Source organism: Dryobates pubescens, chromosome 20, assembly GCF_014839835.1.
Source record: "Dryobates pubescens isolate bDryPub1 chromosome 20, bDryPub1.pri, whole genome shotgun sequence".
Taxonomy (NCBI): domain Eukaryota; kingdom Metazoa; phylum Chordata; class Aves; order Piciformes; family Picidae; genus Dryobates; species Dryobates pubescens.
The window spans coordinates 8987148-9013834 of record NC_071631.1 but is presented as its reverse complement, the minus strand read 5'-3'; the positions used below and the strand labels follow the sequence as shown (position 1 = coordinate 9013834).

At 49.2% G+C, this 26687-nt stretch overlaps 1 protein-coding gene across 1 annotated transcript in view; it reads left to right on the top strand.

Moving 5' to 3' along the window:
- CA10 (carbonic anhydrase 10) overlaps window positions 1–26687 on the top strand; it is a 123817-nt gene that overhangs the window by 49137 nt on the left and 47993 nt on the right. The window contains exon 4 of the mRNA XM_054170432.1: window positions 1856–1998. Coding sequence (XP_054026407.1) covers window positions 1856–1998 — 143 coding nt within the window. The remainder of the gene's footprint in view (window positions 1–1855; window positions 1999–26687) is intronic.

The following is a 26687-nucleotide window of genomic DNA, read 5'->3' as shown; positions in this document are numbered from 1 at the left end:
AATTAACCTCAACTTCTCCATCAGACCTCTGCATAAAGAGGGATTTTCTCCCTGACTGAAGTGAGATCCTGTGGTATTTAGAAACAGCACAAATAATTAACTGTGCTCTGGTTGGGGTTTTGGTTTAATTACACCACATTCATTTGACACCATCTCAAAGCATTGGCACTGCCACTGGGGGAGCTGCTGTAGCCTTTCAAGCCTCCAGTGGGAATGGACTGATAGGGCAAAGAGAGGAGCTAAAAGGGTTTTTAGGACCATACTGCCTGCTCCTTTTGGTGACCACACAAAGCTTTTCTTACCTCAAAGGCATTGCAGCCACCCTTCCAAGGGGTGGCTGTGCACAGGGCTTATTAGCCAAAAGAAAGATGACTGATGTCTGCAACTCCAGCCACTTTCCATCACCTCTATACAAACAGTGGCCTAAAGAGAACCCTAGAGCTGACCTCCCTTTGAAGCTGCATGTACTTGGGAAGCTACAGACCAACCCAAACAAAGCTTGCACCCAAGCAGGCTCAGACTTTGAGGGCAAAGACTGAACTGTTCTATAAAATACAACAGGAAATCACAGGGCTGCACTGCTCAGGAGATACTTTCCACATACCTCCCCTCCAAGGAGCACCTCTCTAATGGGGTAAAGACTCCCACAAACATGGGGTTCCAATCCAGCCAAAGCTCTCTGGGACTCCCACTAGAACAGACACTACAAAACCCTGCATACAGCTGGCCATAGCAACCAGAGAGATTTTATAAGGGGCTGATGGGGAAGGGCAGAACACCTTCCCCAAGACCAGAGAGCTTTTATAAGCAGCTGATGGGTAAAGGCAAAACACCTGTCCTAAGGACTCAGTTTCATGCTCCAGCCCCACTTGGTCATCAGCAGATGCTCTGAGGTTATGAAAACTTTTAACAGCATGCAAAAAGAAAAAGCCAAAAAAGGCATCAAGATGTGCCCTGTGAAATTACCACCTGCCACACAGCACCCAGAGGAGCCATGACACAGTCAGGGCTGTCCTCTGTACCTCAGACAAGACCAAAGGGAGCAGGCATAAAGCTAAATGTGGCCTTTGTCCATCCTGGTAGCTGCTCCTTACTCGTTTAGTCGGGCTTTTTTCAGCACCCAAGGAGAAGTTCAGGTTGCTCTTGGCTCCAAGCTGCAGATGAGATGCAACAGGACCTGCAGCTCCCTCAGCAGAAGCAGCCTGTGGTGACTTCCCTCCTTCTCTAGTTAGGGGTACAGAAAGTAACTCAGCTTGTCAAAACTGGGAGCTCCCCCAAGTTCCAAGCCATTGCATGTCCAGGGGAGGAGCACTGCTTCAGCTTTTCGAACCAGAGTTTGTTTAGAGCAAAACTTTGACTAAAGAGGTTTGAGTGAATGGATTGAGCAATTGGCAGCACCTGTACAGAGGGCTGGGCTGTTCTCTGGGCTCACAGGGTGTGGGTTTCTCCTAGAATCATTCTGTGGCCTTTAATGAATTATTCTAAATATGAAGGGACCATTTAAAAGGTTGAGTGGAATGGTTTCAGTCTAAGGACACTTGGAGTGGATGCAGAATCAGCCCAAGGAGCTGAGCCCCATGCCTATTGCCCAGGAAGTGTTCCCTAATGCTCACAGCAAAGCAGCTATTTGCAATTGCATCTGGGTGCCTTCAGCAGAGAAAAAGCCAACAGCCTTCTTTGCTGAGACAGAACCTCCTGAAGCACTGTTTTGGTGTTTGTGTGTGAAGCATTGTGTTGGTAGAGCTGGCTGTGTGCCTGCCTCAGGTGTGTCACAGGCTCAGCTGCCTCTGCGCCGCGTGGACGTTTGCAGCCTGTCCAGGCTCCTCTCACACTTGCACTCTTTTGTGTTTTGCAGTTCCCTCCTTTTGGGGTTTGGTGAACTCAGCCTGGAATCTGTGCTCTGTTGGGAAAAGGCAGTCACCTGTCAATATTGAAACCAGCCATATGATTTTTGATCCCTTCTTAACTCCACTTCGCATAAACACAGGGGGAAGAAAGGTAGGTGTGGTGTCTGCTCCTGAGCTGAGCCTGGCCTGCAGACCTTGGCTGTTTGTTGTCTCTGAAGCAGTTACACTTTTATCTCGGGTGGAACAGCAGCAACGCTTTGCAAACCACGCTGGAAACAGCAGGAGGTGTTGGGATCCTGCTCTGCTTGCCAGTGAGGGTCTGGTGGTGCCCGTGCACATCCATCAGAACTGATGTCGGGGAGGGTGAGATGGTGCTGCTGCTGCTGCTGAAGGACAAAGTGCTTCCAGCTCTGCCTCAGATTTCTGAGCAGTGCAGTGAGGTTTATCATTCTGATCCCAGGGAGAGTGTCACTGACTCTGCTCTTTCTGTGAAGGCTGAGGTAGCTCAGATTGTTCCTGAGTTACAGCACAGCATAACACCAGTCAGGGACAGCAGAACATGGAGCTGTCAGTGAGCGTCAGAATGTTTAACGTCTTCAGCAGCCTGAGAACTCAGCTGGGCTTTGTACCAGCTTGGGGTGCAGCAGATGTCTGATTGTTACTGTCCCAGAAACCTGGGACATGCTCTGCCAGGTGAGATGTTCTCACCCCCCTCCAGCCATCCTGCAGTGATGTCCTTCCACCCTGCCACCAGAGCAGCTCTGTTCTGGCTGTGGTCACTCTGCTCCAGAGAAGTTTGTACAAGGGTGGATCACAGCTCTCCTTTGAGGGAAGGCTGCAATTTGAATGCCTTTTAAACCCTTCTTTGCTGCTGGTTAAGGCCCCAGTGAGGGTTTGCTTTGGCAGGTAGTGTATTTGTGTGCAGGTTTTGGTTGTTTCCCTGTGTTAAAGCTGGAGCTGTGTTTCAGGTGGGCTGCAGCACTTCAGTTTTCAGGGCAGTGAACCAACTGATGTAGCAGCCAGGGAACGCCTTAGACAAGACTTAACTGTGATTATGCTGTACAGGGAAGGATTTCATGGAACTGATCCTGAGAAAAATGATGAGTAAATAAAAAAGGGATTTGCTATGGTTTCAAATCAGAGTTGTAATAAGCTACCTGACATGCATGGTGAGCAAGAGAGACAGCCAGTTGCACACAGTCAGACAGCTCTTTGGAAAGGAGCTGGGAGGAGAATCAAGCCTTGGGAGAGAGCTGGGGTGGAAGGAAACACTCAGGAGGGCTTCTCTTGGAACAGTAACTGCAAATTTGCAACAAAAGGCTTTGCTTTGTGAGTGAAATCTGTTCTGTCTGAGTCTGAAAACTCAAATATTCATTTGCTATTGAAAATGACATTTCTGCTGTGTGTGCTTCACTTCTGAAATGGACTGCAGAAGGAGCAGCAGTGCTTGAGCCATGGGAACAGAGCCCAGGACCAGCCCAGTGCTATGCCAGGGACACCCCTGGGTGATGTGAGCACTGATCTCGTTCTGCTTCTCATTCCTTACCATTATCTGGGGGTGAGGAGCACTGCTTCATTTCTGCAGGGTACTTGCCTGGTCAGTTCCCACCTCAGCAGACCCAAACTGCTCCAAACCATTCCACTGCAGAATTTTTGGCTGAAGACTTCACCTCCAGCACAACCTTTCCACTCCAGCCCACCAGGGCTTGGTTTAGTTCACTGGCAGTAATGAAGGCATGTTGGTAATGGAGGCATTTCAATAAAGCAGATTGAGACTTTCCTACAACTATTTAGATCCCTTGAGAATAAAATAGTGATTTTCTTATTCCTGAAGAGGAGTGGTCCTAGAGGAGAGTCTGCAGGACCACATCACTGTTTTCCTGCACCACAGCCTACAAGGGGAGAGAAGTGTGGGCTAAGCATGGCACACAGCTCACTTTGTGGTTACTTCTGAGGCTGAGAAGAAAATTCTTCCCATTCCATTCAGAAGCAAAACAATGCAAAGTGCCAGCTATTGGATCCAGTTTCTTGCAGTGAGCAGCAGCAGGTTGCTTTCTGGGTGCCAGCCATGGCAGCAGGCTGCAGGAGCCTGCAACTTGCAGCCCAGGCACCATCAGCTGTGCTGCTGAGCTGGGCTGGCTGCTTCTGCTTGCTTCTGCTTCTCCACTTCCTGAGAACGTGGCTGTTCAGGTCCTGGAGGCTGACTATCATTGATACAGATAATTGGATTTCAAGATCCACAATCTCAGCACAAGTAATGTAATGAGTTTACATGCAGATAAATTCCCCAGGAGAAATGCTGCTTTGGAGGCAGCTCCCCAGGTTTCAGCTCTCTCCCAGGCCCACCTTTGTCTCTTGATTATCCCTTCCAGTGAGCCTCAGCTGCAGCCCAGTTCAGATAAACAGCTCCTTTCCTATAAACAATGCAAGCCCTGTTTGATATGCACCTCGCAGTGCTCACTCTGCCACACAGACAAACACTGCCTCATGTCCTCTGCTCGTTCCTTTGGAGTCACAAGCACCAAAACACTCAGCAGGAGGACAGCAGGGTGGCTGCTGAGGAGCCAGCAGTGGCCTGTGACAGTCAGGAAGTACAATGGGCTCCAGCCTCCAGAGCTGCTCAGATGACAGCAGTGGATAGACAAACCACCTCCCTTCCCACTGAGTAGTCCTCTGCTGGGATCTCTTCCTCCACTGACCAGTGCTGGCATCTCTCTTCTTCAGGAGTCCACATCTGGTCCCCCAAAGTGTATCCCCAGTCTTACCTGGAGCCCATGTGTCTTTGCTCTCCTGATTCTCTGTGGACTTAATTTTGAGAGTCCTAGTCCCAGGCTTCTTTAAGCTGAACTGCAGTTCTTGCTTGTAGGGTGGTTTATTTTCCCCCTCCTTCAGACCTTCCAGTTCATTAGAGCTTGTCACCTAAGTGATGCTGGCTCTTACTAACCACTGTTAGACCTTCCAGTTCATTAGAGCTTGTCACCTAAGTGATGCTGGCTCTTACTAACCCCTGTAGGTCATCCTCAAGAGCATGAAGTGGTAAAGATGTGGTTTAGATCACTTTATTTGAACTCAAGGAAGGTCATTGGTGACCTTTGAGGAAACAAACAGAGGGCTTTCTGCTGGCCCAGGTACTCTGCGGTGCACTCCCTAGCTCAGACTGCAGAGCTGGAAGTTCTCCCTGAGATGCAGGAGCCTCCTCCTCTGGAACATTAATGAATGCAATCAGATATTATTTAAATGGATCCCTTTCTAAAGAATTGGTTCCTTCTACGCCCCACAAGCTCATGGTGATATTTAGCAGCTTCTAAGCTAAAACAGGAGAGGAGAAAAGAGATTTATGAATCGGAATCAGTTAAATGGTCTCTCTGCCAGCTAGTTCTGATTCCATGCTGCTCAATCAATCCAGAGTATTACCAGCATTTTTCTCCAGAGTGCAATAGCTGACAAGTGCCAAGCTTTGCCGTGGTGATTGCTGGAAGGACAGACACTGGGGTGAGCCATCCTTCAGCGCCGCAGGAATATAAAAAATGAATTGTTAGAAGCGGTCCAGGAGGGATGGATAGCAATAAGACATCAATGTCATCTGTAAACTGATTTGTGATGAATTTTTAGAGGGTTTAATAAGATGATGTTTTGATTCAGGGTGGCTCCAGAAAGTCAAAAGCCTGACGCGAGCGGCAGAAACTTTGATGAATAAAAACTGCAGCAGAGCGGTGCTGCTGGAGCAGTTGGTTTGCATCCCTGATGCTTTGGCTCTCCTGCATGTTCTCAGCTCTGGCAGCAAGGGAAGGCAGAAGGAGCCCAGCAGGTTAAGGTGACTTATTTGTCCCTCAGCATACTTGACCTCAGGGCAGGAAAAAAACCCCAAGTGCGACTGCAGAGGGCCTTGCACCCTCGGCTGTTAGCAGCACCATGTGCAGCACCCAGAGCTGCCTCTGTGCTGGGACTTCTGAGGCCTTACCACTTCAGTGACCCTTCCAGTCTGGAGTACATGAGGACTCCAGTGTGCACCTTGGTGTGCTCTGGCTGCCTGCAGTAGTACAGTAGCACCTCTTCAGTGGTCAAGGAGTGCTGAGTGGGCACAAGGATGCACTTGGCAGCTTCTTCGCAGGGTCAAGGGCTTTGCTCCAGCACAGCTGCTCTGCTCGACGTTTCATCTTGTCTGGTGTCACAAACAGGCTCCTTGGCTGCCCTGGGCAGCTCCTGAGTAGATCCTGGGGCTGACAAGAGGCTGTGTCGTACCTGGTTGAGAGCTCAGGACGTGCCCTCAGTTTGGCAGCAGTGCTTTTCAGCTGAGCTCTTAAACATTATGCCAGCTGCAGCTGGGTCCTGATTCAAGGCAGCCCACGGGATACTTGCAGGGCTGACCCTGAAAGCATTCACTGGGGTGTTGCTGGAAACATCAGGGGGCTCTGCTGACAGGGGCACTGGGCAGTAGGAGGCTAAAGAGTCTGGGCTGCTGTTGAAGCTGGGCTAACAGCTTCTAGCCACAGCTCCTGTCCATAGCCTTCTTTTTTCCCTCCTGAGTTGTTTATTTCAGTAATTACTTCCCAGTTGTGAGTTCCTAATGATGGAGCTTCAAAAAGAGGCTGGAGCAGCAGCTGGCCTCCAACTACTCGATGGTTTGATATATTCAAAGGAACCTTCAGTAGTACCAAGCTTGTCCTTAATGCCTTTTATCTGTCTTCTGCTGTGCATCCTGCAGTGTTTGGTGTCTTGTTCAGGTTTACTCAGGTCTGCTTATAAACCCAGCTGGGGTGGGCAGGGTGCTGGGGCAGTGGTGTGCCAGGCAGAGCTCTGGGCAGCAGTGGGGTGTTGCAGTGCAGGTTGGCTGGGCAGCAGTGGGGTGTTGCAGTGCAGGTTGGTTGGGCAGCAGTGGGGTGTTGCAGTGCAGGTTGGCTGGGCAGCAGTGGGGTGTTGCAGTGCAGGGTGGTTGGTTTTTCTCTGGCACTGCTGGTGGCTGAGGGTTTGCTTATGGACAGGAGAATTAAACCATGCCTGTGAGGATTAGAGGCTGGAAAGGAGCTTAAGGGGGAAAGTGAAGCAGCGCTCAATGAACTGTGTCTAATAAACAGAAACAAAGCTGTGCATCAGCAGCTCCTGGGCAGGCTGGGAGCTGGCTGGCAGGGCAGGGGTGGATATCTGTACTGCACAGAAACACCATTGCATGGGTTCCTGGTTTGCTGTTGCCCAGGGACAGCTGGAGAGAGAATCTCTGCATCTAGAGCCTCCCTGCCAAGGGGGATCTGGCATGGGCAGGGACCTTGGAGAGCTCCCTGGATTCACTAGCCACCCAAGAGGAAATCTGTGCCTCTAAAGCTCAACTTCAGGCCTGAAGCTCTGGCACTTTCACTTGGCTGTTTGAGGTCTTCTCCATGCAAGTTAAGCCATTGCCTACCCTTGCCCAGGTGGATGCTGTGCCCAGGTGTTTCATAGTGCTTACACTACACTGCACTGCCGCTGCACTTACCCTGAGCAAGGTGACAACTGAAATACTCTTCCTGCTGTGTGGCAAAGGCCCACAGGCCAGAGCTGCACTAGGAGAGCATCTGCTCAGGGGTATCAGAGCTAGCTCAGAAGGAAGGACAGAGGCATGGAGACAGAGCACTGAGCTGGCACTGCACAGCAGGGCTGCAGCTCCCACAGCCAGGCTGGGCACCTCTGCATCATCCCTGCTGGGGGGGAGCTGCTGCCTGAGCAGCTCAGGATGTTTGGCTGCACTGATATTTTTCCAAATGTCAAGTTCTTTAAACGCTGTTTGAAGTCAAAGGTTTGCTCAGTTCCCCTCAGAATATCACTGCAAATATCACCAAGATGTTTGTACGTGTCCAGCTGCTTTTCAACCCCCTGTTCCTACTCTCCCAAAACAGTGCAAGGAAAGAGGAGAAATTGCTTGGCAGGAAGAAGGCTTAGCCCAGATCCACGATGAATGCTCACCTCTGCCAGTCCAGCCATAATATCCTCATGGAATCCTTCACTCTCAGTGGCTCCTCCTGTGGTGTGTGCTGCTGCCTGGGCTCTGACAATTACACCTCCTCCCTGCAGAGTAAGCAGAAGGTACAAAATCAGAGCCTCAGTGGTGAGCATATTGCCCACCACAGACTCCAGAACTTCTTTTCCAGCTCAAGCAGGTCGGAGATCTATTCAAGATATTCAGAAAACCTATTTTGCAGGGTATTTTTTTTTTTTTGCAAAATGAAAGTTCCATTTCATTAGCTTTTTAGGCTGTTTTGAGCCCAATCAATAAGCTTTGCTACCTGCAGCCTCTGTTGGCTCGTTGAAGCTAAAGTGGGCAATCAGCTGCCTGTCCTGATGCACTCTAGATGGGCAATCACTTCACTGAATGGCTCAGATGGACATCTTTGGTGATACCAGATCCTTCAGTCAGATGTGTAATTGTCCTCAGCTTAGGCAGCTTTCATTGGATTATTATTGAGAGCAGAATTTCATGCTTGGCTGGGTGGTAAATTTAATTCATTCCCTAGCAAGGTACAGTAACAAATATGACATAACCAGAGCTCATTCTAAGAAAGGAGAGGAGGCTCTGGACAGGCAGCCAACAAATATCAATCAGCTCAGCACTTTCACAGAACTCTACAACGGGTTGGGCTGGAAGGGACCTCAAAGCTCATCCAGATCCAACCCCCTGCCACGGGCAGGGACACCTCCCACCAGCCCAGGTTGCTCAAGGCCTCATCCAGCCTGGCCTTGAACACCTGTAGGGAGGAGGCATCCACAGCCTCCCTGGGCAACCTGTTCCAGTGTCTCCCCACCCTCATTGTCAAGAATTTATCAAGCCGCTCCTCATCCAGCCTGGATTTTTACTGCTGAGGGGTTCAAAAGTGCATGGAAGAAAGTTTCCATCCCAAGTGGGTCAGTTGTGAGTGAAAGGTGTCACTTAGTTGTGATAAATGTTTATTGCTGTGGGTACCTCAACCCCAGGTAGTTTTGGAATCACTTGGCACAGCCAGGAAAAAAACCAAACCCTACTGCTCTATGAAAAGCCTCTGGTTGCCTGTTGCTGCTCTTGATACCCTTCCAGAGAAGGCTCTTTACAGGTGCCTGTTGCCCTGCTCTGTGCCAAAGGAGCTGCTCTGTGTAACTCCACATTTCCCCATGTAAACAGTCCCTGTCCTGGGTATTTCCATCACCACTGTTTCAAAGTTTCAGCAGTGCAGTGCAGACAGGTGTCCCTTCTTAGCCCTCCTGGCTTTGTCTCTCATGGGTGTTCCTCTTTTCTTTGCCTGCTCACACCTTCCTCTCCTGGCTGCAGGGGAGGCTGCCCATGTGCAGGGCTGCACTTGCAAGGCTGAGCAGAGTGCCCTGCAGGGTTATATATAGCTTACATAGTCCTCCTATGGATTTATTTCATCTGTGCTTGCACACAGCTCTCACAGCGTCCCCCTGCATCATTTGGCCTGCTTAGCCTCGCCATAAAGCCTTAGCCTTAAAGGATAATGCCCACGATGGGGGAAGGATACAAGGCAATAAACAGCTTTTGCAGGTGATTAAACACACTGAGCAAAGCTGAGGCCTTTGGAAACCCCAAAAGCTGTTTATTGTAAGCAGGCAGCACGTCAGGAGGAGAAGCTGTGCTCAACAAGCCACAGCATTAAATAAAAGCTTTTCTTTGCCTCCTCTTGCAAGGGCTGGGAGGTGCTGTGGGGCTGCCTTCTTTTCACCCAGCAGATCTTCCCTCCTCGTTTTGCAGAGCCTGAGTGGCTTTGCTTGTGTCACATTTGGTGTCAGAGCAGACAGTTGCAGTGTAATTGCTTGGGATAAAAGCAGCAGAGTGGCTTTCTTCCAATAGCTGTGGAGCCTCTTGATGCTAGCCCTTTCCTCCTCTCTCCACCCCACTAGAGGCCCCTTTATTCCCAGCTCCTTTTTTTGCTCTTGCTATGACTCCCTTTGTCTGTGTTTCATGCTTTGGGCTTTTGGTTGGGTTTGTTTTTGGTCTTTTTTCCCCCCTTCTTTTCAGTGGTATCTTCACCTCTCCTTTCCCCAGCACTTCAAAGTTCTCCTAACAGGAATGCTGCAGCTGAAACATTTAGCCTTGAAGAAGCATACTAGAGGCAGGAGCGTTGTGAATCACAGTTGTGGTGCTGGGGAATGTCTGTTACACAGAGCCCTGCTTTTTGTTCTGGTGAGGAAGCTAACCCCAAACAGCCTTTTCTTAGCAATCACCATTCAGTAGCCCCTGTGATCACCCTTCAAGTGTGCTGAGTCTCAGGTTTTGTGTTTCAGCCCAGGGGCAGGTTTCAGAGCTGCTGTTGCTCCCTGTGCCAGGCAGTGCCTCAAGGTGCCCTTTGCCATTTCCCAGCCTCAGCCTCCTGGCACACAGAGGGGTATTGCCCTGGCAGTTGGTAAGGCACTGAAGTGGCACCATAGTGAGCTGCCGGCACAACCTGGGTGACAGAGAAACAATTCCCAGGCCAGAAGCCCTCAGGGAAAGTGGAGATTGTCTAGGAAAACAAGTGGAAGGAAACTTGCAGTCTAAGGCAGGTGGTTGGCAGTGGTTCACAGACACATTTTTGTGTTGATTGCTGAGAGTTTCAGCCTGGCCTTTCTCACTTAGAAATTAGACCTTGAGGCTGCATCTTCTATGAAAGAGAAATATGAAAGGAATCCTGAAGTTTGGTGACTGGCTTAGACTGAGGCCATATGCTGTAAACCAGAACTCATCAGATCAAGCAGGAGTCAGGAGGAAATCTGGTTAGCAATTCCAAGTAGTTGTTTCTTTGTTGTTGTTGTTGTTGTTGTTCTACTTTCATCTTGTCCTTTAATCATTTCTACAAGAGCAATGTGTTTTAGGGAAACCAATATTTACTCCTTTATGCATGCAAACCCACTGCAGCAGAGCTGTGAAACACCCCTATGTGCATGACATCCCTGCCTCAGATAAACACAAATCCAGTCTAATTCTGGATTTGCACCAGTATTACTGAGGCACAAATCTACCCTTGGATATCTTTATCCATTGTGCCCTGTTCAGTCTATCTAGGCCACATCCCAAACCACTAAACCTCTGGCTGAACAGGGAGAGGTGGCATTTCTCAGGTCACCCAGAGCCAGCAGCAGCTTCCACTGGTGGCAGCCCCATGGGCAAGAGGTGAGGTCTGCAAGGAGAGGAGTGCAGCGTGTTGAGGCCAGCCTGGGAGCAGGCATTGGCACCACTAAGAGACACACAGGGCAGAAGGGGTTCATCTGCAGGCATGGAATGTATCCAGAGGGCACCACAGCCTCCCACAGATCTGCTGTGCTCCTGGGGAACACACACCTGGGGGTTGTGCAGGGCAGCAAGAAATGGTAGTCCCTCAGGGGGAAAAATAACCCCTGGCAGGACTGCCGTGAATGGCCCTCGATGCTGTGTCAGTCAGCGATGTGCTGAGAGTTTCAACAGCTGCATTTCAGCAGAATGAAGGCCAAAGGCAGCAAACTTAGGGACTTGCTTTGGGAAAATCTCATTGTCCTCCAAAGGGAACAGGAGATGCTTGTCAGAGGCTGTCAGCCTGGCTTGGACTGATTCCCAAAAGGGTTACTCCTCAAACTCTCCATTTACTGTTGTCTTGCCAGTCTCTGTTATGGCCATTGAAGCAAAGCTCCTCAGGTAGCTCTTTGTCTTTCTTGCCTGCTTTGAGAAGACACAGAGCTGGTTTGAAGGAGGGAGCAGAGGACACCCAGATTTTGTCATCTTTAATCAGGGCTGGGTTTGTAAATAGATTTTCTCCTTTGTTGCCAAAGAGGTGATGTTCTCCAGCCAGGAACGTGAGGTTGTGCCTATGGAGAAGATTGCTCTCCTGCTGAGCAGCCAGCATAGCCAAGGTCCTTTCAGTGGGAGCTTCTGGTTGAAGCAGATCTGGTGGAGCTTTTCCCCCTGTTGCACTTCCCATCAGAGTGTTTGTTGCTCATTTTAATTAAAAGCATGAATTCTGTGATTTTTCTGCACTGTAGGGATAAATATCACAGTGAGAAATGTTTCAGGAGAAATAAAGCTGTGCCATGAGGACTCTGTTTCCAAACCACAAAGCCATTTCTGGCACAGAATTTCCAGAGGAGCTTTGTGAGGGTTCTGGGACCATCTTTTCAACACCATTACAGACCTAATGCAGATTTACAAAGGTGCTGAACCCTGCTTTCATCAGCAGAACTGGGAGCCAGAATGAGTTTGTGTCTCTCCAAATCACTTCAAGAGTCTTAGCATCTCAAGGGCCAGGCTAATTTAAAGCCCTGACCTTTAGCCTGCTGTAAATGATCACTGAAGGCAGCGCTGTCCTCCAGCAGATTCGATTGCCTTCTGATATTGTGTCTTCATCTGAATGTTTGCACTGATATGGACTGGACTGCACTTTGCATTTGCTGCATGAAAGGAAGATTGATTTGTTTCAGGTAGTTTGTAGGCTATTTTGTTATTCGCATCAGGGTCTGCTCTGTTCCCTCTGCATTCATATTTTACAGCACCTTAACAGATAGGTTTGATTTGACCCAACACTGCTGGCACCTTTGCAGCGGAGGCTGCACACATACAACACAGATCATTTACCTGATTCATTCCAAAACTATTTACTTTACCCTTGGGTTATTTTGTGAACCTCTGGCCTTTTGGTTCTGAGCAGCTGAAGCAGGCAAATGCAGGTACAACACAAGTCCCCAGGGGTGAATGCCTTAGCTGCTGCTTTGCCTCACCGTCTTTACAGTGCTCTACAACTCATCCCAACAGGGCCAAGACTTCAGAGCTTAGGCCTGAATTTGCCTAATCTCCAAAGCATCCCCTGGTGCTTGTTTTCCTCTGTCTGGACTGCTAGGAACAAATCAGATGTGACAGAAATTATTTCATCCCCACCGAAGTCAAATGAGCAGCTCTGGCACTGCCTGTGTCTGAATTTGCCCATCTTGAAGGCAAGATGAGGTTTTATTCCCTGAGGCTCAGTGGTTTATCTGCAGAACCTGAGGGGAGCTGGTGATGGTGTCTGTGGCGGGGAGGCAGCAGCACAGCCTGGATCTCTGCTCCCACAGGCAGTCAACACCAGAACAAGATGTGCATAAGCTTTAGCTGCAAAGCCCAATGCCTGTCCTGCACACAGGGCTGGAAATCCTGCTCACTGCAATGCCAGCACAATGCTGAAATGAGCCCTGGAGCAGCCCTGCAGTAGCAATCACTGCTGGGCTCAGAGGAGCCCTGAGCTTAAGGAGGTTAACTTCAAGACAAGATTCTGCTCTGTCTTGCTGTGAGTTTCAGGCTATTCATTCATATGCTTAGGTCTAAGTTGATGTATTTCAGGTTGGTGACTACAGCAACTCCTAGTTGCTCCTTGAGAATTCTCTCCCCAGATCAGGCCTCTTGTTTCCCTTGGTTCCTAAGTGCCAGTGCTAGAGCACGCTCAGCAGCCATAGGGTTAGTCTCTGCTGGGGACTGTTTGCTGATCCTGGGTTCTGTTTGGTCCCTGGCTCCACTTCAGGTTACAAACATGCTAAAGCTGTGCTACATCTCAGAGAAAGGGAGAAGAAAGTTCCCAGGTAAGAGGTTCTGAGTTCCCAGCCTCTCTGCATGGATGTGCCAGGAGCTTGTGCTTGATTTCCCTCTGAGTGAAACCCTTCCAGCCTGCAGCTCTGTGGGCAGCAGGGGCTGTGGGAGCCGGTGGGCACGGGGCTGTGTTTACAGAGCAGGAGATGTCAGATCACAGTCAGGGTGATGTGGGCATCATGGGAAACAAGGGGAGTGCTTCTAGTCCTTTCTGTGGAAACCTTCAAATTCCCATTTCATTAAAAATTCCACTCTGCAGCTGGTAGCAGAGATTAGGAGGTTTCACCATCTGTGCAGATTAATGTTTCCTAAAGGAGAACCAATGCAACAGATGAGATGTTGGCTTTGCAGCTCAGACAAAACCCAGAACAGAATCTCCTCCCTGACTCCTGCATCTTACACCTGCTTCCTTTTAATACATGGCAGAATTGTTTAGGACAAACAATTCCAGCTTCCCTTAAAGCTGATTAATTTTAAGCCTGCAGATCACCGAGGCGTTTGTGTGCGTGTGAGGATGTCGAGTGAGTGATGGCAAGAGGTAGATTTTATCACAGGCTGGCTGAACACCTTCTTTCCATGCTCCTCTGCTCATAGCCCAGCCAAGAGTCTTCAGCCAGCTGTGCAGAGGGATCTGAAGGCATCACCCTGTGCACCCCAGGCTGGCTGAGCAGCCAGCAGGCAGCATGGGGGAGCTGGGCTGCGTCAGACCCACGCCCTTCTCGTTTGCAGTCTGTCTCTTTCCTTCCTGCTGGCCATAACTAATCTTTCCAGGGGAGCAAGCATGGGATCCATTGAAATGGTGTTTTTAATCAATCCTGTGTCACTGCAGATCTGACAATGCTCTAATTTTCAAATTACATCAGCTTCAGAGCACACCAAACACCCAAATAAATTCTTGGCAGCCTTCGCTGCGTTGGGATGAATCAGGCACATAACTGGAGCTGCTGGGTGTGCCAGGAAAAGAGATCATTCAGCTGCTGCTTTCGTGAGGGCACAAAAAGCAAAGTGCAGTAGGCAACTGGGGTGACCTTGAGGCATCCACCCTGCTCACCAAGCTGGGTACCAGCCCTGCCTGCTGTCCGGGCACCCTGGCACATCTGCCCTGCTTGGCTTTGCTCTGAGGCATGATGGTGGCCAGCAGTGAGCTGCTGGCGCCCAGCACAGGGCAGCTGATGGCAGGCTGGCCTCAGCACCCTCCTACACACAGCAAATGGGGGGATGGGGACAGCGGTCTCCTGCAGGGCCAGTGTGCCCAGGGCCTCCCTTGGTGACTGGGGGCACTATGGGGGTGTGCTTTTGGAGCTTCCTGGAGCCACCATACCCTCAGAGGTGTTGGGGTGCCAGCACCCCAGTAGTGCAGAGCCCACTTGAGCAGCACTGTGTCTCACATCTGGGTGTTTTGCCTGCTACTGTTTCCTTGCCCCCTTGTTGTACCCACCCTGGTGATTCCTTTCTGGATCCTTTTCTGCCAAGCAAATAGAGTAGAGAGTTCATTAAAGCACTTTCAGAGGAATAAAGTCAGAGTTTTATGGGAAGGTAGGGAAAAAATCCATTCTGTTAAATGGGAATTCTGTGGTGATTCATCACACAGTTCCCCCTGATGTGGGTTTGAAGTGGTTGGGAATGTGCTGTATGGTTTCAATTGGGGGCCTAGTCTGTTTTTTATTTCACCTCTATTTGTCCATTGCTCACTTTACACTTTCTATGTAAATAAGCTGCCTGATGGTGAGCTGGAGAGAAATGGCTGTTTCCAAACTGGTGTGGTGGTGGCTGAGAGCTCCCCCTCCACCGGTTTCATTTCATCACTCTCCAAAGCAGGCTTTTTCCCTAGAAGGATGCTGCCTGAGAGATGAAGATCTGGGAGTGGAGGGATCAAAATGTGGCTTCCTCAAGTGAACAAAACTCTCCTTGTGATGCAAGTGGGAATTTCACCTGTGCAGAAACAAAACAGTTTTCAATTCTGTGCCCACTGTTCTCTGTGCTCCCCTGCATGCTGCCAGCACTCCTTAAAGCAGCTTCAAATATAGGCTGGAGAAAGGCATTTCCAGAGTGAGCTGAGATGGCAGAGGACTCCAGAAAGGGTTTGAACAGTTGGTAGCAGCCAGGAGAATGGCAGCATCTCTGTGGGACTTGGCTTTACATAGTTCATAGCACCTGGCTCAAGGGCTGTGATGCCCAATCTATGTTAGCAGTCCCCAGGCACAGCAGAAACGCAAACAGTGAGCAGCTGCCTCGTGGAGACCACAAACACGTCAGCAAACACTGAGAAAAGGTTCAGGGTTGTGTAATAGGGATGTAAAAAGGGCAGCAATACTGGGACAGAGTCCACAGTGCTCCTGCAGTCAAGCTGCCTCCATGTGCTGCTGCTTGCCCTGACCTCATTCCCATCACTCCTCTTAGTACAAAGCAAAACAACACCTGGAAGTTTGAGCCTGGTATTCTGGGAGGGTTCTCCTCTGGAAACAGCCCCAACATACCCTGGGAAGGCTGAATAAAGCCTCAGGGCCACGTTGTCTCTTTTGGAGTTGTGGGTAAAAAAGAAAAGACCATCCAAAAGCTGTTCTCACATAATGCTTCCCAGCTCCCTCTCACAGGAGCCCTGGACTTGTCCTCAGCCTTTTGAACCTGCAGCTGCATGAATGATTTGGTCCTTTCAGAGCAGGACCTTTTGAGCTGCTGCTTTTGAGTCTGGCTCTGAAATTCCTAACCTGGGGCCATCTGTCTTCTTACAAGGGCTAAAGCAGAGGCAGATCTCTGCCAGCCCTGCCTGCTCCTTCCCTCACCCTGCCTCTGAAGTGAATTGCTGAGCTAGCAGCAGTGAGGAGCAGCAAGTGCCACCTTCCCAAGGTGGAGCAGGTTTGCTTCCAGGTTGTAACCATTACAACCTGCTCCACTGGGCTCTGAAACAGAAGACTCAAAGCAATAACTCTCTCTGTTGCCCTGAAGAGCACCCATGCCTGATGCCAGAGCTGTGGGGGAGTGGGGAAGGGCAGGAGCTGCATCAGAGGAAGGGAGCCCTGCTGGCTGACATCTCCAAGCTGGCAGTATGGGTTTACAGTGCTGAGAGGAGTCAGGAGTAAATAAACTGCTGCTGAGGCACAGAGCTGAGGAGCTTGGGAAGTGGAGTGGCAGTCCTTGGGCTGGGGATTGTTCTCTCAGGCTTCCACCATGAGGTAGAAACTGGCCCCAAGCATCTGAGTCAAAGAGGTCAGAGTCTAAATGGGTCAGAGCCAGGCATTAATAAGCAGAAAGTGTAGCTCATCCTCACTGACATTTTCCTTTGCTTTTAGTTTAACAAGAACTAGCTCTCTCTGGGGCTTTTTTGAACCTGGCTGTCGTGATTTGCTTTTTAGTCTGGCTGAGTAAAGAAGGCTTGAAACATGCACTGCAGCCAGATGAAACTTTAATGGCTAAAGTGCTGGAGTGGCACAGGTTTAGTGTTAGGTTAAAAATGTTGGTTCTGACCAGAGGAGAGCAGGTTTCCATTTTTATTTGCTAACATAAACACCCCCATCAATAATTAACCTGGGACTCTATTAAGCAATACTTTGTTGTCCAAGGAGAGAATAAAAAAGGGAGCAGTGAGCACAGGCTCAAGTGAGACAAATGTGGCATGGCCAGCTAGTGCAGATGTGCACTGAAAATGCAGATCTGCAGAGAGCTTCTTTGCCTGACAAGGAATCTTTACAGCTCTCTGATCATTTTTTAGAGCCTACCTAGACCTGCCAGCAGAAGGAATCATTACCAGCAGGTTGTGTCTGTATTTCACAGAATCATAGAATCAGCCAGGTTGGAAAAGACCTCAGAGATCATCAAGTCCAACCTATTTCCTTACAGTCCAACACACTCTGCACCATCAAGATGAGATTCAGGCCCCAGTAATAAATTAAACTACCTGCCATAGCACCAGCAGTGTCTCTGGGGGCTGCATCTGTTGACACTGAATGGATGGGACAAGATAAGAAAGATGCCCATGCTGAAAGCCATTGGGGGGGGGGGGGGGTTACAAATCTCTGAGCAGCAGAGTTTGATTCAAGTGCTGATTCAGGTGTAATCCAAATTGAATGTTGATGGTCTGCTCTGAGCCACCCAACAGCTCAAGCACCCAAGTGCTGCTGTTGCCCAGTGGCTTTATTCCTGCAGTGCTCACCCAAGGCTCAGGAAAGGGGAAGCAGATGGTCCTAGATGTGCTATAACCAAAACTGATGCTACCCATGGGCAGGATTAGAGGCAGGAGTACAGAGCCTGTGCATCTTTACTCAGAGGAGTAAGAGATAAGAGTTATCTTGCCCGAAGTAACCATCCCCAGGCACTGCAATGGCTTCTCAGTGTCTGCTCAGAGAATTCTGCAAGATGTGAAAAGGCAGCAAAATTGTGCCAGGAAAGACTCAGCCTGAACCTGGGTTACCCTGCTGAGCCAGGAGCACTGTGTGGCTGGACTTAGGGGCAGACCTGGAGAGCAAACTGAAGCTGAGGGTCAGGGATAGCTTCCCAGCTGCAAGGGCTCCCAGACTGTGAAAGACTCCCTCATGGGAAACCACAAGAGAGACTCCCTCCCACTTGAGAGACTGAACTGAGCTGGACAGAGATTTCTATGAGGAATCATCTCAAGCAGCTTTGCAAACTCTCCTCTTCTCCTGATGTACTCAAAGCACTCAGAGAAGTCACTGTGGCCTTGCCAGGAGGCCCTTGTTCCTTTCTTTCCTTGTCACTGATACTCCTTGACTTGGTTTTTACATGAGGTTAAAAACATTCATTCAGGTGATTCATTACCCTTTTCCTGTACAGTCCCATGGACCTGCTGGGAGCTGTTGGCTTTTATTGTTCATCAGAAATTTCTCTCCACCCTCCTTTAGCCTCCCAGCCTACTCACAGAGGGCTTGGAACACTCCTAAAATGTCTAAGTGGGCTTGACAGCACTTTGCAGAGCAATTTTTGTTTCTCTAATGCCATTCCAAGACCAGTTTATAGCCATCTCTCTACACTTCTCTCCAGTCTGGGGTGTAGAGGTCTTGCCCACATGGCACAGGACGTGACAGCTCTTATCTGCTGTTACATTTGCTGCTGAACACAAATGCAGAGCTGCTCTGTGAATGCTGCTGCTGCCGCCCTCCAGCTCTGCCAGCTCCCCATGCTCTGGGCAATGATTATCTGCAGTCCTTCTCAATGCCTTGTGTGCTGCAGTTGGGAAGTGTTCACCAGCATCATGAGATGTTGCATGAGGAGGGAAGGGGACTGGATTATTTAAACTGCATGGGGAAATGTGCAGAGAGCAGCGTGGCACCGGGCTTGCCTTAACTCATAACGTCAGGAGCAGCCCCACAGAAACCAGTGGCCAGCCAGCACTGCAGACCCAGCCTGAGCAACCAGCACAGCCAGGGCTGCCCTTTCAACAGGCACCAGCAGCCTGGCTTGCAGACCCCAATTTAGTGTGAAATCTCCTTGCTTTGTGCCTACCTCACTGTCAGCAGAGCTAAAACTAATTAAACCTGGCGCAGAGCCTCTTCCAGCTCCTGGTTGCTGTTTCTCCTTTAGCATCCCCCCACCCCCAAGCAGTTTCTCTCACTTTATGTGGGTTGGGTTTTTTTGGTTTTGTTTTTTGGGGCTTTTTTGCAGTAGCAATAACATTTTACTATTATTGCTTTTATTAGTCACTGTTGTGAGTAGGGAGCTGCACAAATTGGCCAAGATCTCAGGGACTCTTTTGATGTCAGAGCTGGTTTGAAACTGCCCTTGCTAAGCTGTGGATTGCAAGTGGATTGGAGCATGCTTGGCTCGGGTCACACAGCATGGAGTGAGCAGCACAAAGTGCTCCAGATTTGTACCAGGGCAGTGGAATTAATGACCTGATTCTTGATGTGGGATTCATCTCCTGTCACTGTAACCAGCCAAGGCCACTCAGGCTCCACCAGCGCCCAGAGCTAGGCACTTCCAGAAGTTGTCTGTCCTGCTCTGGCAGGATCATTAGGGACAGGAGAGCAGGTTACCCTCTGTGGGTACCAATCAGTCCCCTCTAAGCATAGTGGCAGCCAAAACTATTAGATTAAGATAATCAGGTATGATAAAACAAACATGAGGCAAGACAATCCTGGACCCTGACATCTGACTCAACTGAAACAAACCTAGTAGACAAACCACCTCCTGAGGAAAAAGACCTTCTAGTTTCACTTGGCTGCTGGTTGTATCTCTGCAGAAGCATTCAGACTGTATATGAGATAGCTGCTGCAAGGTAAGGAGGTGGTCTGTGCAGTTGAGCCTTTGGGCCAGCCACATGCAGCCCAGCTTTGCAGCCTGGAGCAGCAGCCCAGCCCAGCAGGTGCCTGAGCTGCAGGGATGTGCTGGTGGTGCTGATGTGACCGTGCTGGAGGGCAGCCTGGCTTTAAATCCTGACACACAAACAAGGCTGGAGCATTACATAACTAGGCACAAGGACTTCTGCTGGCTTGGTTTGCTGTTTGAAGTGAGCCAGGCTTTGTTTATTAATCGTTTCCCAGGGCTGCTCGTGTGCAGTGCAGCTGTAAGGAGACACTCTGGATGCTTTCTTACCCTTACCTCCAGCAAAGGAAAGATAGCACCAGGGCTCAGCTGATTCTATTATACTTCTGTAGTTTAAAAGATTTTCCAATTTTATCTATTTATAAAATTACTTGAAGCTGAGGATTAAAGGGAAAGGTTTAAAGCAGAAAAGCTGATTTAAGACTGAAGATCTTTCTTAGCAGCATCCATTTAAAGTTAATCTTTGATCATCTGTGAAGCTGATTACCTAACATATAAAACCTATAAAAATTATCCTCTCTTTTATTATGCAATACAAATATTGTATTCTTCCCAATTCAGCTGAGCATACTCAGAGGAGCTGTTAACACCACAGCAGTCACGAGTGCCAGGGAGGGCTGTGAGCAGGCTGTGGTGGTGGCAGGAGGCAGCAGGACACTGAAAAGCTTTGTCATTGTCACTGGCAGCAGTGAAATGGAATCGCAGGATCACGGAGAGGGCTTGTAAGGCAGAGATAGACTTCTCCCAAGATAGTGAAGGGCTTAATATTTAAACATACTTGACAGAGAACATACAAGAGGTCCATGATACACTCGTACAATCCATCTATTGATTTCTCATGCTCTCCTGCCTGGATATTAAGTACTCCAGATTCTCCTCCATGCATCACTGCCAGAAGGAAAATCAAGACGGATGCTCAGCTCAGGGTTTCCTTATTGGGGCTCCTGGATATCTGTTCCTTGCCTTCCCTTCACTCCCTGTGATACATGCTAACTGGGTTTCTCTAGCCCACTGGCCACAGCAGTAGTGCCACCACCCCGCACCCAACAGCAAAGCCACCCACGGGTGGCTGGCGGAGCTCCTGCAGCTGCCGTGCTCAGGTGTCTCTGCCAGCTGCCCCTTGGAAAGTGTCTGCATCTGAGCAGCCTTACACAGCAAGCAGGAAAACTCTCCTGAAGTTTTCACATCTTCAAACTTGCTGCAAGTGGAGGAGTTCTCATAAAATCTTCTACGTTAATCCCACAAGCCAAGGGGAGGAGGGGCAGATGGGAACCAAGGACACCTCACTGCCTATCAGAACCTAGGCAAGACTCAGGCAGTCCAAGGCCATTTCTCCATTTCTAAACCACTCTGTGTCCATCTCAGCACTTTGATCAAGGACAGCACCACTGCATAGCTGCATTCCAGAGGTTCAGTTTAAATGTTCTGCCCACAAGGGCAGCCGGGAGAGCTGCTGAGGCAGCCTCCTCTCTGCACCTTCAGAGTAACAGAGAATGAAACTGCCTGAGCCCAAGGCCTGTTGGGGCTTCAGATGGGAAACCAAACCCCCTTTGCTTGCCACAGATCAGGAGCTGACACTGCCTGGATGTGAAACCTTTCCATGGGACTCCTGCATCCAGCTGGCATGAGGTGCCTGCTATGCCATGGGGTGCCTGCTATGCCTCTGTCACACCAGCCCAGCACACCTGGCATTGGAGTTTTGTGTCTATTATGTGCCCCCTGAGCTTGAAATCAAAGGCAGGCTTAGTTAGCTGTGTGTTTAGGCAAGCTCTGGATATTCATTTGGAGAAAGAAAGGATTTGTCTATTTTTGATACCCAATTTGGACACAAAAGACTAAGGGTGGGAAATTTGTGGGTGAAATGTGTCACTGGCAGAGCAGTGATGCCACTGTGGAGTGCTCTCACATTGTCTGAAATTGCAGCTGTTGAGATGATTCCAGAGAAAACCTCTTTGCTCATTAAATGTGGCTCCATTGGCACAAAAATCTGTCCTGTGGAGCACGTCTTCTGCACTCAGAGCTGCAGAGCGGTGCAAAGACCCAGCCCAGGGAATCTCACAGCAGGGCTTGGTGGCAGAGTGCTGCTTGCAGACCTTAATCCACTGAACACCTGGAAGAGGGGCAGGTGGTTCCCAGGCAGCACCTACTGGGGTAAGAGCTGAGATGCTGATCCGAGAAGGTCCCTTCTGCAGTTTGTTCATGCCTGGGCTTTGTTTCTCCATGACTTTAGAGGGCTGGGTGTCACACAGCACTCATTGCCATCCCTGTGTGACCTCTGTTCCTTCAGGACACTGCTGCTGAATGCAGGAAGCTGCTGGCATACCAAGGACAGCCACGTCCTGTGCTCTGGATGACTTGGAGTGCTCAGAGAGTTGCTGTTTTAAATAGCCCAAATAATACCCTGTGCTTGCTTAGAGAAATAAAATCTAATTTATAGTAATTAAAGCACATTAACCTGATTAAAAATGATCTGCATCATCCTGTATTTACTGCCTAGCAGCTTTGCTGCCCTGGCAGCATTGGTTTAGGCTGAGAAGGGATTGCTCTGTCACACAGGGATGGCCAGCAGCAGGCGGAACAGGGGCAGCTGGAGACACTGAAAGGGAAGGAGGAGCTGGGAGTTCTAGGAGTGGGTCTTTAATTTCTCAAGAAGGGCTGTGAATCGTTGAGCCAACAGGGGAAGGAACCTTTATACCTTTTAGATTCACATTCCAGCCTTCTGTACTCCATTTGAAATTCAGAAGTGAGGCATTTCCTGCACACTCAGAGGGGTGGGAGCAGAGTCACTGCCACCCTCCAGCACGGTGCCACAGGAGCCCTCCAGTTGTCTTCCCTCCTGTGGGTTCAGCCTTGCATTAACCTTACAAAGTCAGAGGCATTGCAAACTTCTGAGTGGAATTTAATCTGCCACCAATTAAGTTGTTAAAATATCCTCTGGGAGGAGAGACAGCAAATAGGTTAAAGATCTTTTTACCATCTACAGTTACCTACTAACTGTGCCTCATGGTTCCTGTTTCAGAGGGATGCAAATGATGCCTCTGGAATAAGCTGGGAGTTCATTAGCTCAGCAATGTCCCACGGCCCAGAGTCACAGATCCTGCCTGATGCAGGATGTGCAAGGACAGAGCTCACCTCAGAGCTTCCTGGGCTTCCAGATTTCTCTGTGCAGCGAGTGCAATGCACAGGGCACCACTGCACCTTAGCACCTCGGAGAGCATTAAACACAAACCATTCTCCTGCATCCTATGCTACTTTTTAAAGGAAAAATAGGCATTGAAAAGATTTGTTCAATCCTGGGTCTGCCTTCTAGCATCAAAGATCAATGTGCACTCTGATTAAGTTGTGCTCTATAGATTTCTGCAGTCAAGTTCATCAAAGAACCCATTTCTCTTCCTCTAATGATGCTTGAACCTAAAGTTCTTCTCTGAAGTGCTTTAATTTTCACTTGGTCATTACAAGAAGACAGTGACTTAATGAACTGCAAATAGGAGAAGAAAGTAACTTAAATCATTTTTGCATCCTTTTGTGTGTGTGTGTGTGTGGTATTAGCATAACTCTTCTTTCATCATTTCAGTGCCTCCAGTGATTTCTCCACATCTGAATGTAAAAATTAAATTATGCTGCATTTTGGCAAGGCAGTGTACCAATAAAAACACAAAATCATTGGAATAATCCAGAGAAATGAACGGCAGCAAGCTGTAGGATTACTGTGCATCCTGCCACAGGAGCTTCCTGATGAGATGAAAGTCGCTAAACATTTAGCATCAATGATCAGGACCTAATCTGCAAGCCCTTCCTCTGTGGGGACCTTCTCCAAGAGCCAAGCAAACAAAATTCATCAGGTAGCAGCACAGGGGTGGCTGCAGAGCGCAGAGCAGGAGCTGGCCCCCAGCTCACCCCCTTCACTCTGTGCACTTTAACCACACTTGGCACTTCCTCTGCCCTCTTTCCTTGTGTGTTCACATTACACTCACTTGACATCCTTAGTTTTCTTTCTACAATCTGCCTTCCCATGAATGGAAAAATGAAAGGAGGAAGTGCTTAGTACCCTGCAGTGCCAGTGGAGAGCTTGTGTTAGCCTTCAGTATTGATTGCAGGTGACGAGGTCTTTGCACTTGCCACCTCCTGGAAGGGCTCTGGCAAATATGGATAAATATAAATACAATTCATATTTGTGCTCACCTTTGAAAAACTAAAATGTAAAGCCTGAAGGAATTGCAAGTGAATGATTCCAGTTTGTAGGCACCTCTGCCACCTGACACTGGGAAGGATGAATGCTTTCTGGCAGTGATTCCACATACAGCCTCAGGAGAACACAGTGCCCTGTGTCCCTGAAGGCAGAGCTGCTCTGGCCAGGTCTGCAGCATCAGTAATCCCATTTTGCAGGAAAAAGTCAGTTAGGGTCCTGGATCCTGTTCAATATTCCTGGCTCACTCCTAGTAAAATCTAGTTTTGCTGACAAAGTGAGGTGGCAGCAGTGGATTGGGAGGTGGTGGAATCCCAAATGTCTCATGAACTGACTCTGCTCTGCTCTCTGGCTTGTTAAAACCTAGGAGAAATTAAATAATGCCACTTGCACTGTCACCCTCCAGTGCTGCACAGCCTGGCTCTCAAACCCTCCCAGCTCATCCTGAGAGCTACCCAAAGACCTGCTTAGAAAATTCCCAGCTAGGACCAGAAGGGAGAGAATGGATTGCTCCTGATTCTCCTGTGTCTCTCTTGCACCCTCCTCAGGCAAGCTGACAGAATTTTTGAGCCACTGCAAGCCTCTCCTTTTCTGTTCATCCTCCCTGAGAAAAGAATCCCAACCTCTTCTTTCTGGGGAATAGAGCCTGCATTAATTGCTGCTTCAAACAGCATACACTTAGAGATGGAAATGCAGGCTGAGATGAGACAGTAATGGAAATCTTGCCCCAAAAAAGGCAACAACTTTTCTCATAAGGATTCCAGCACAGCAGAAAAGAGACAGAGAAAATATGCTACAGGGCACATAAAGAATTGATTCCAAACAAAATGTGGTTCAGAGATTTCCCACCAGGCCCCAGCAGCTCCTTAATGCAGCTCATTCACAAAGTCCTCCAGGGAGCCCAGGCACTGCAGGCTGCTGATGCTGCTTCTCCACAGCTCCACGTGAAGGAGGACATTCAAATGTTCTTGAGGGTTCAGGGGTGCTGGGAGCTCCCAGAGCTGCTGACAGGCAGCTGGCTGCTCGCTGGCTCTGCTCCTAATGTTCCAGGCTGAGGTAGGGCCAGAGGTCCCAAGGGCCAGAGCTGGGCACCCTTTCCTCATGGAGATGAAGTGGTGGCTGAGTGACTTGGTACCCTGAGTGTCCAAACCTAGAGCCAGTGATGGCTAAATGAACAGAAACAATTCCCATGGCACAGGACTCCCTTTGTAGCTCTGCAGCCGCCTATCACTCTCACATCTCAACCATCTAACTCGGTTACAGTTGCAGAAATGCTGATGGAGTTCAAGGACTCTCCAGCAGCAGCCCCTGGGGTTGGCAGCCAAAGCAAGGCTGCTAGCAATAACTGCAGGCTGGAGTGAGGGGCTCTGCTGGCTTCTTTATGCTTATTAACCCAGGTCTAAACAGGTCTGAAGAGAAGCTGGAGGCAAAAGGGTGGGTGAGAAGGGAGAGGACCAACGCAGCACTAAATCCAACCTCAGTTACCATTAAATTCTTTCTGCAGTTGATGACTGTTTCTGCTCTGACCCTTGGGTTGTCATTGGAACAATGATGAGAATCCTACCAGGACTGACAGGGCGCTGCAGGGGGGAGCTGGAGATCACTTTCCAAAGCTTTAAAACAGTGGTGCCAGCGGTGGAGCATTCCAGAGACTTCTAAGGTCCTGTTGCTTGGGCAAGCAGTGTGGCAGTGCTCACTGCGCCCCTTGCTTCCCTTCGCCCACAGTGGTATTTGCATAAGGGCTGGAGACTGCGCTGCTGTTGGTTTGGAGCTGCAATTTATTGTTCACTTAGCTGCTCTGAAACAATCCCATTTCTCAAGCCCACAGAGAATTGTCTGAATTATTCACCTTGGTTCATTATTAGAAGATATTTTATGGTGACACCACAGAAGTCATTATTTATAACATATGGGATCGTCTTTCACCAACTGTTTTTTCCTTTATCATCTTGTAAATGTCTTGAAACTCTGAAGTAAATCTTGACTCTCCCAGTCAGGAGTGCCCAGCGATGATAAACAGGCACTTTATGAGCACAGGATTGCAGCTGCAGTGCTTCTCCCCCCAGCTGCAGATTCGCTTCTGAGAAACAAGACTTCTGGAGGAGTTTTTGCTTAAGCGTCTCACTTCATCACAACACAAATGTCTGCCCTGCAGCTCAGATGCAGATGGAACAAAAATCAGGGTTAGGGAGACTGTAGGCTTCTAGTTTGGAAAGAGAGTGACCTAAATCAGAACCCAGATTTAAATGTGAAGGAAAGCCTGTGAGGTGCCAGGGAAAAGCAGAGTGTGTGAGAGACTATGTGTGTGATAAATTGTGAGAGAGAGCTGAGCTGCAGCAGTTGGACTTCGGCAGATTGGTGCAACGGAGAGAAGGTGACTTCAAAAACACCAAACCAGAGCTGCTCTTTGGAATTGTGGCTACAGCACTACCAGGGATCCTCTGACACCCAGCTGGGAAGGGAATAACGCTCACCTGTGCTACTTGATGTGGTCAAATCAGGGTAAAGAAGGCTCAAACTCAGTGAAACGCCCTGGTTTGATTGATTGTCGTCCTGGTTCTGGTAAGATCAGAAGGAACCTTCCTCATTTCTGCAGAACACATTCAGTGAAATGCCAGCTCAGAAGCCTCATTGCCTGGTGTCTCAGAAGCACCTTCCTCAACCTCAGTGGCTTTGTGGGAACGCTGATCTGAGCGATTCCACTCCAGCCAAGCCATCCATGGCTCTTAAGCAGTTCAGGACCTGGTCCCATTCTTTCTGTGTGTTCACAAATTGCTACTGCAAGCCTTGAAAAAGATGCACTGGCCCAAAGCAGCCCAAAAAGTGTCAGGCTTTATCAGCACAGCTCTCTTCCAGC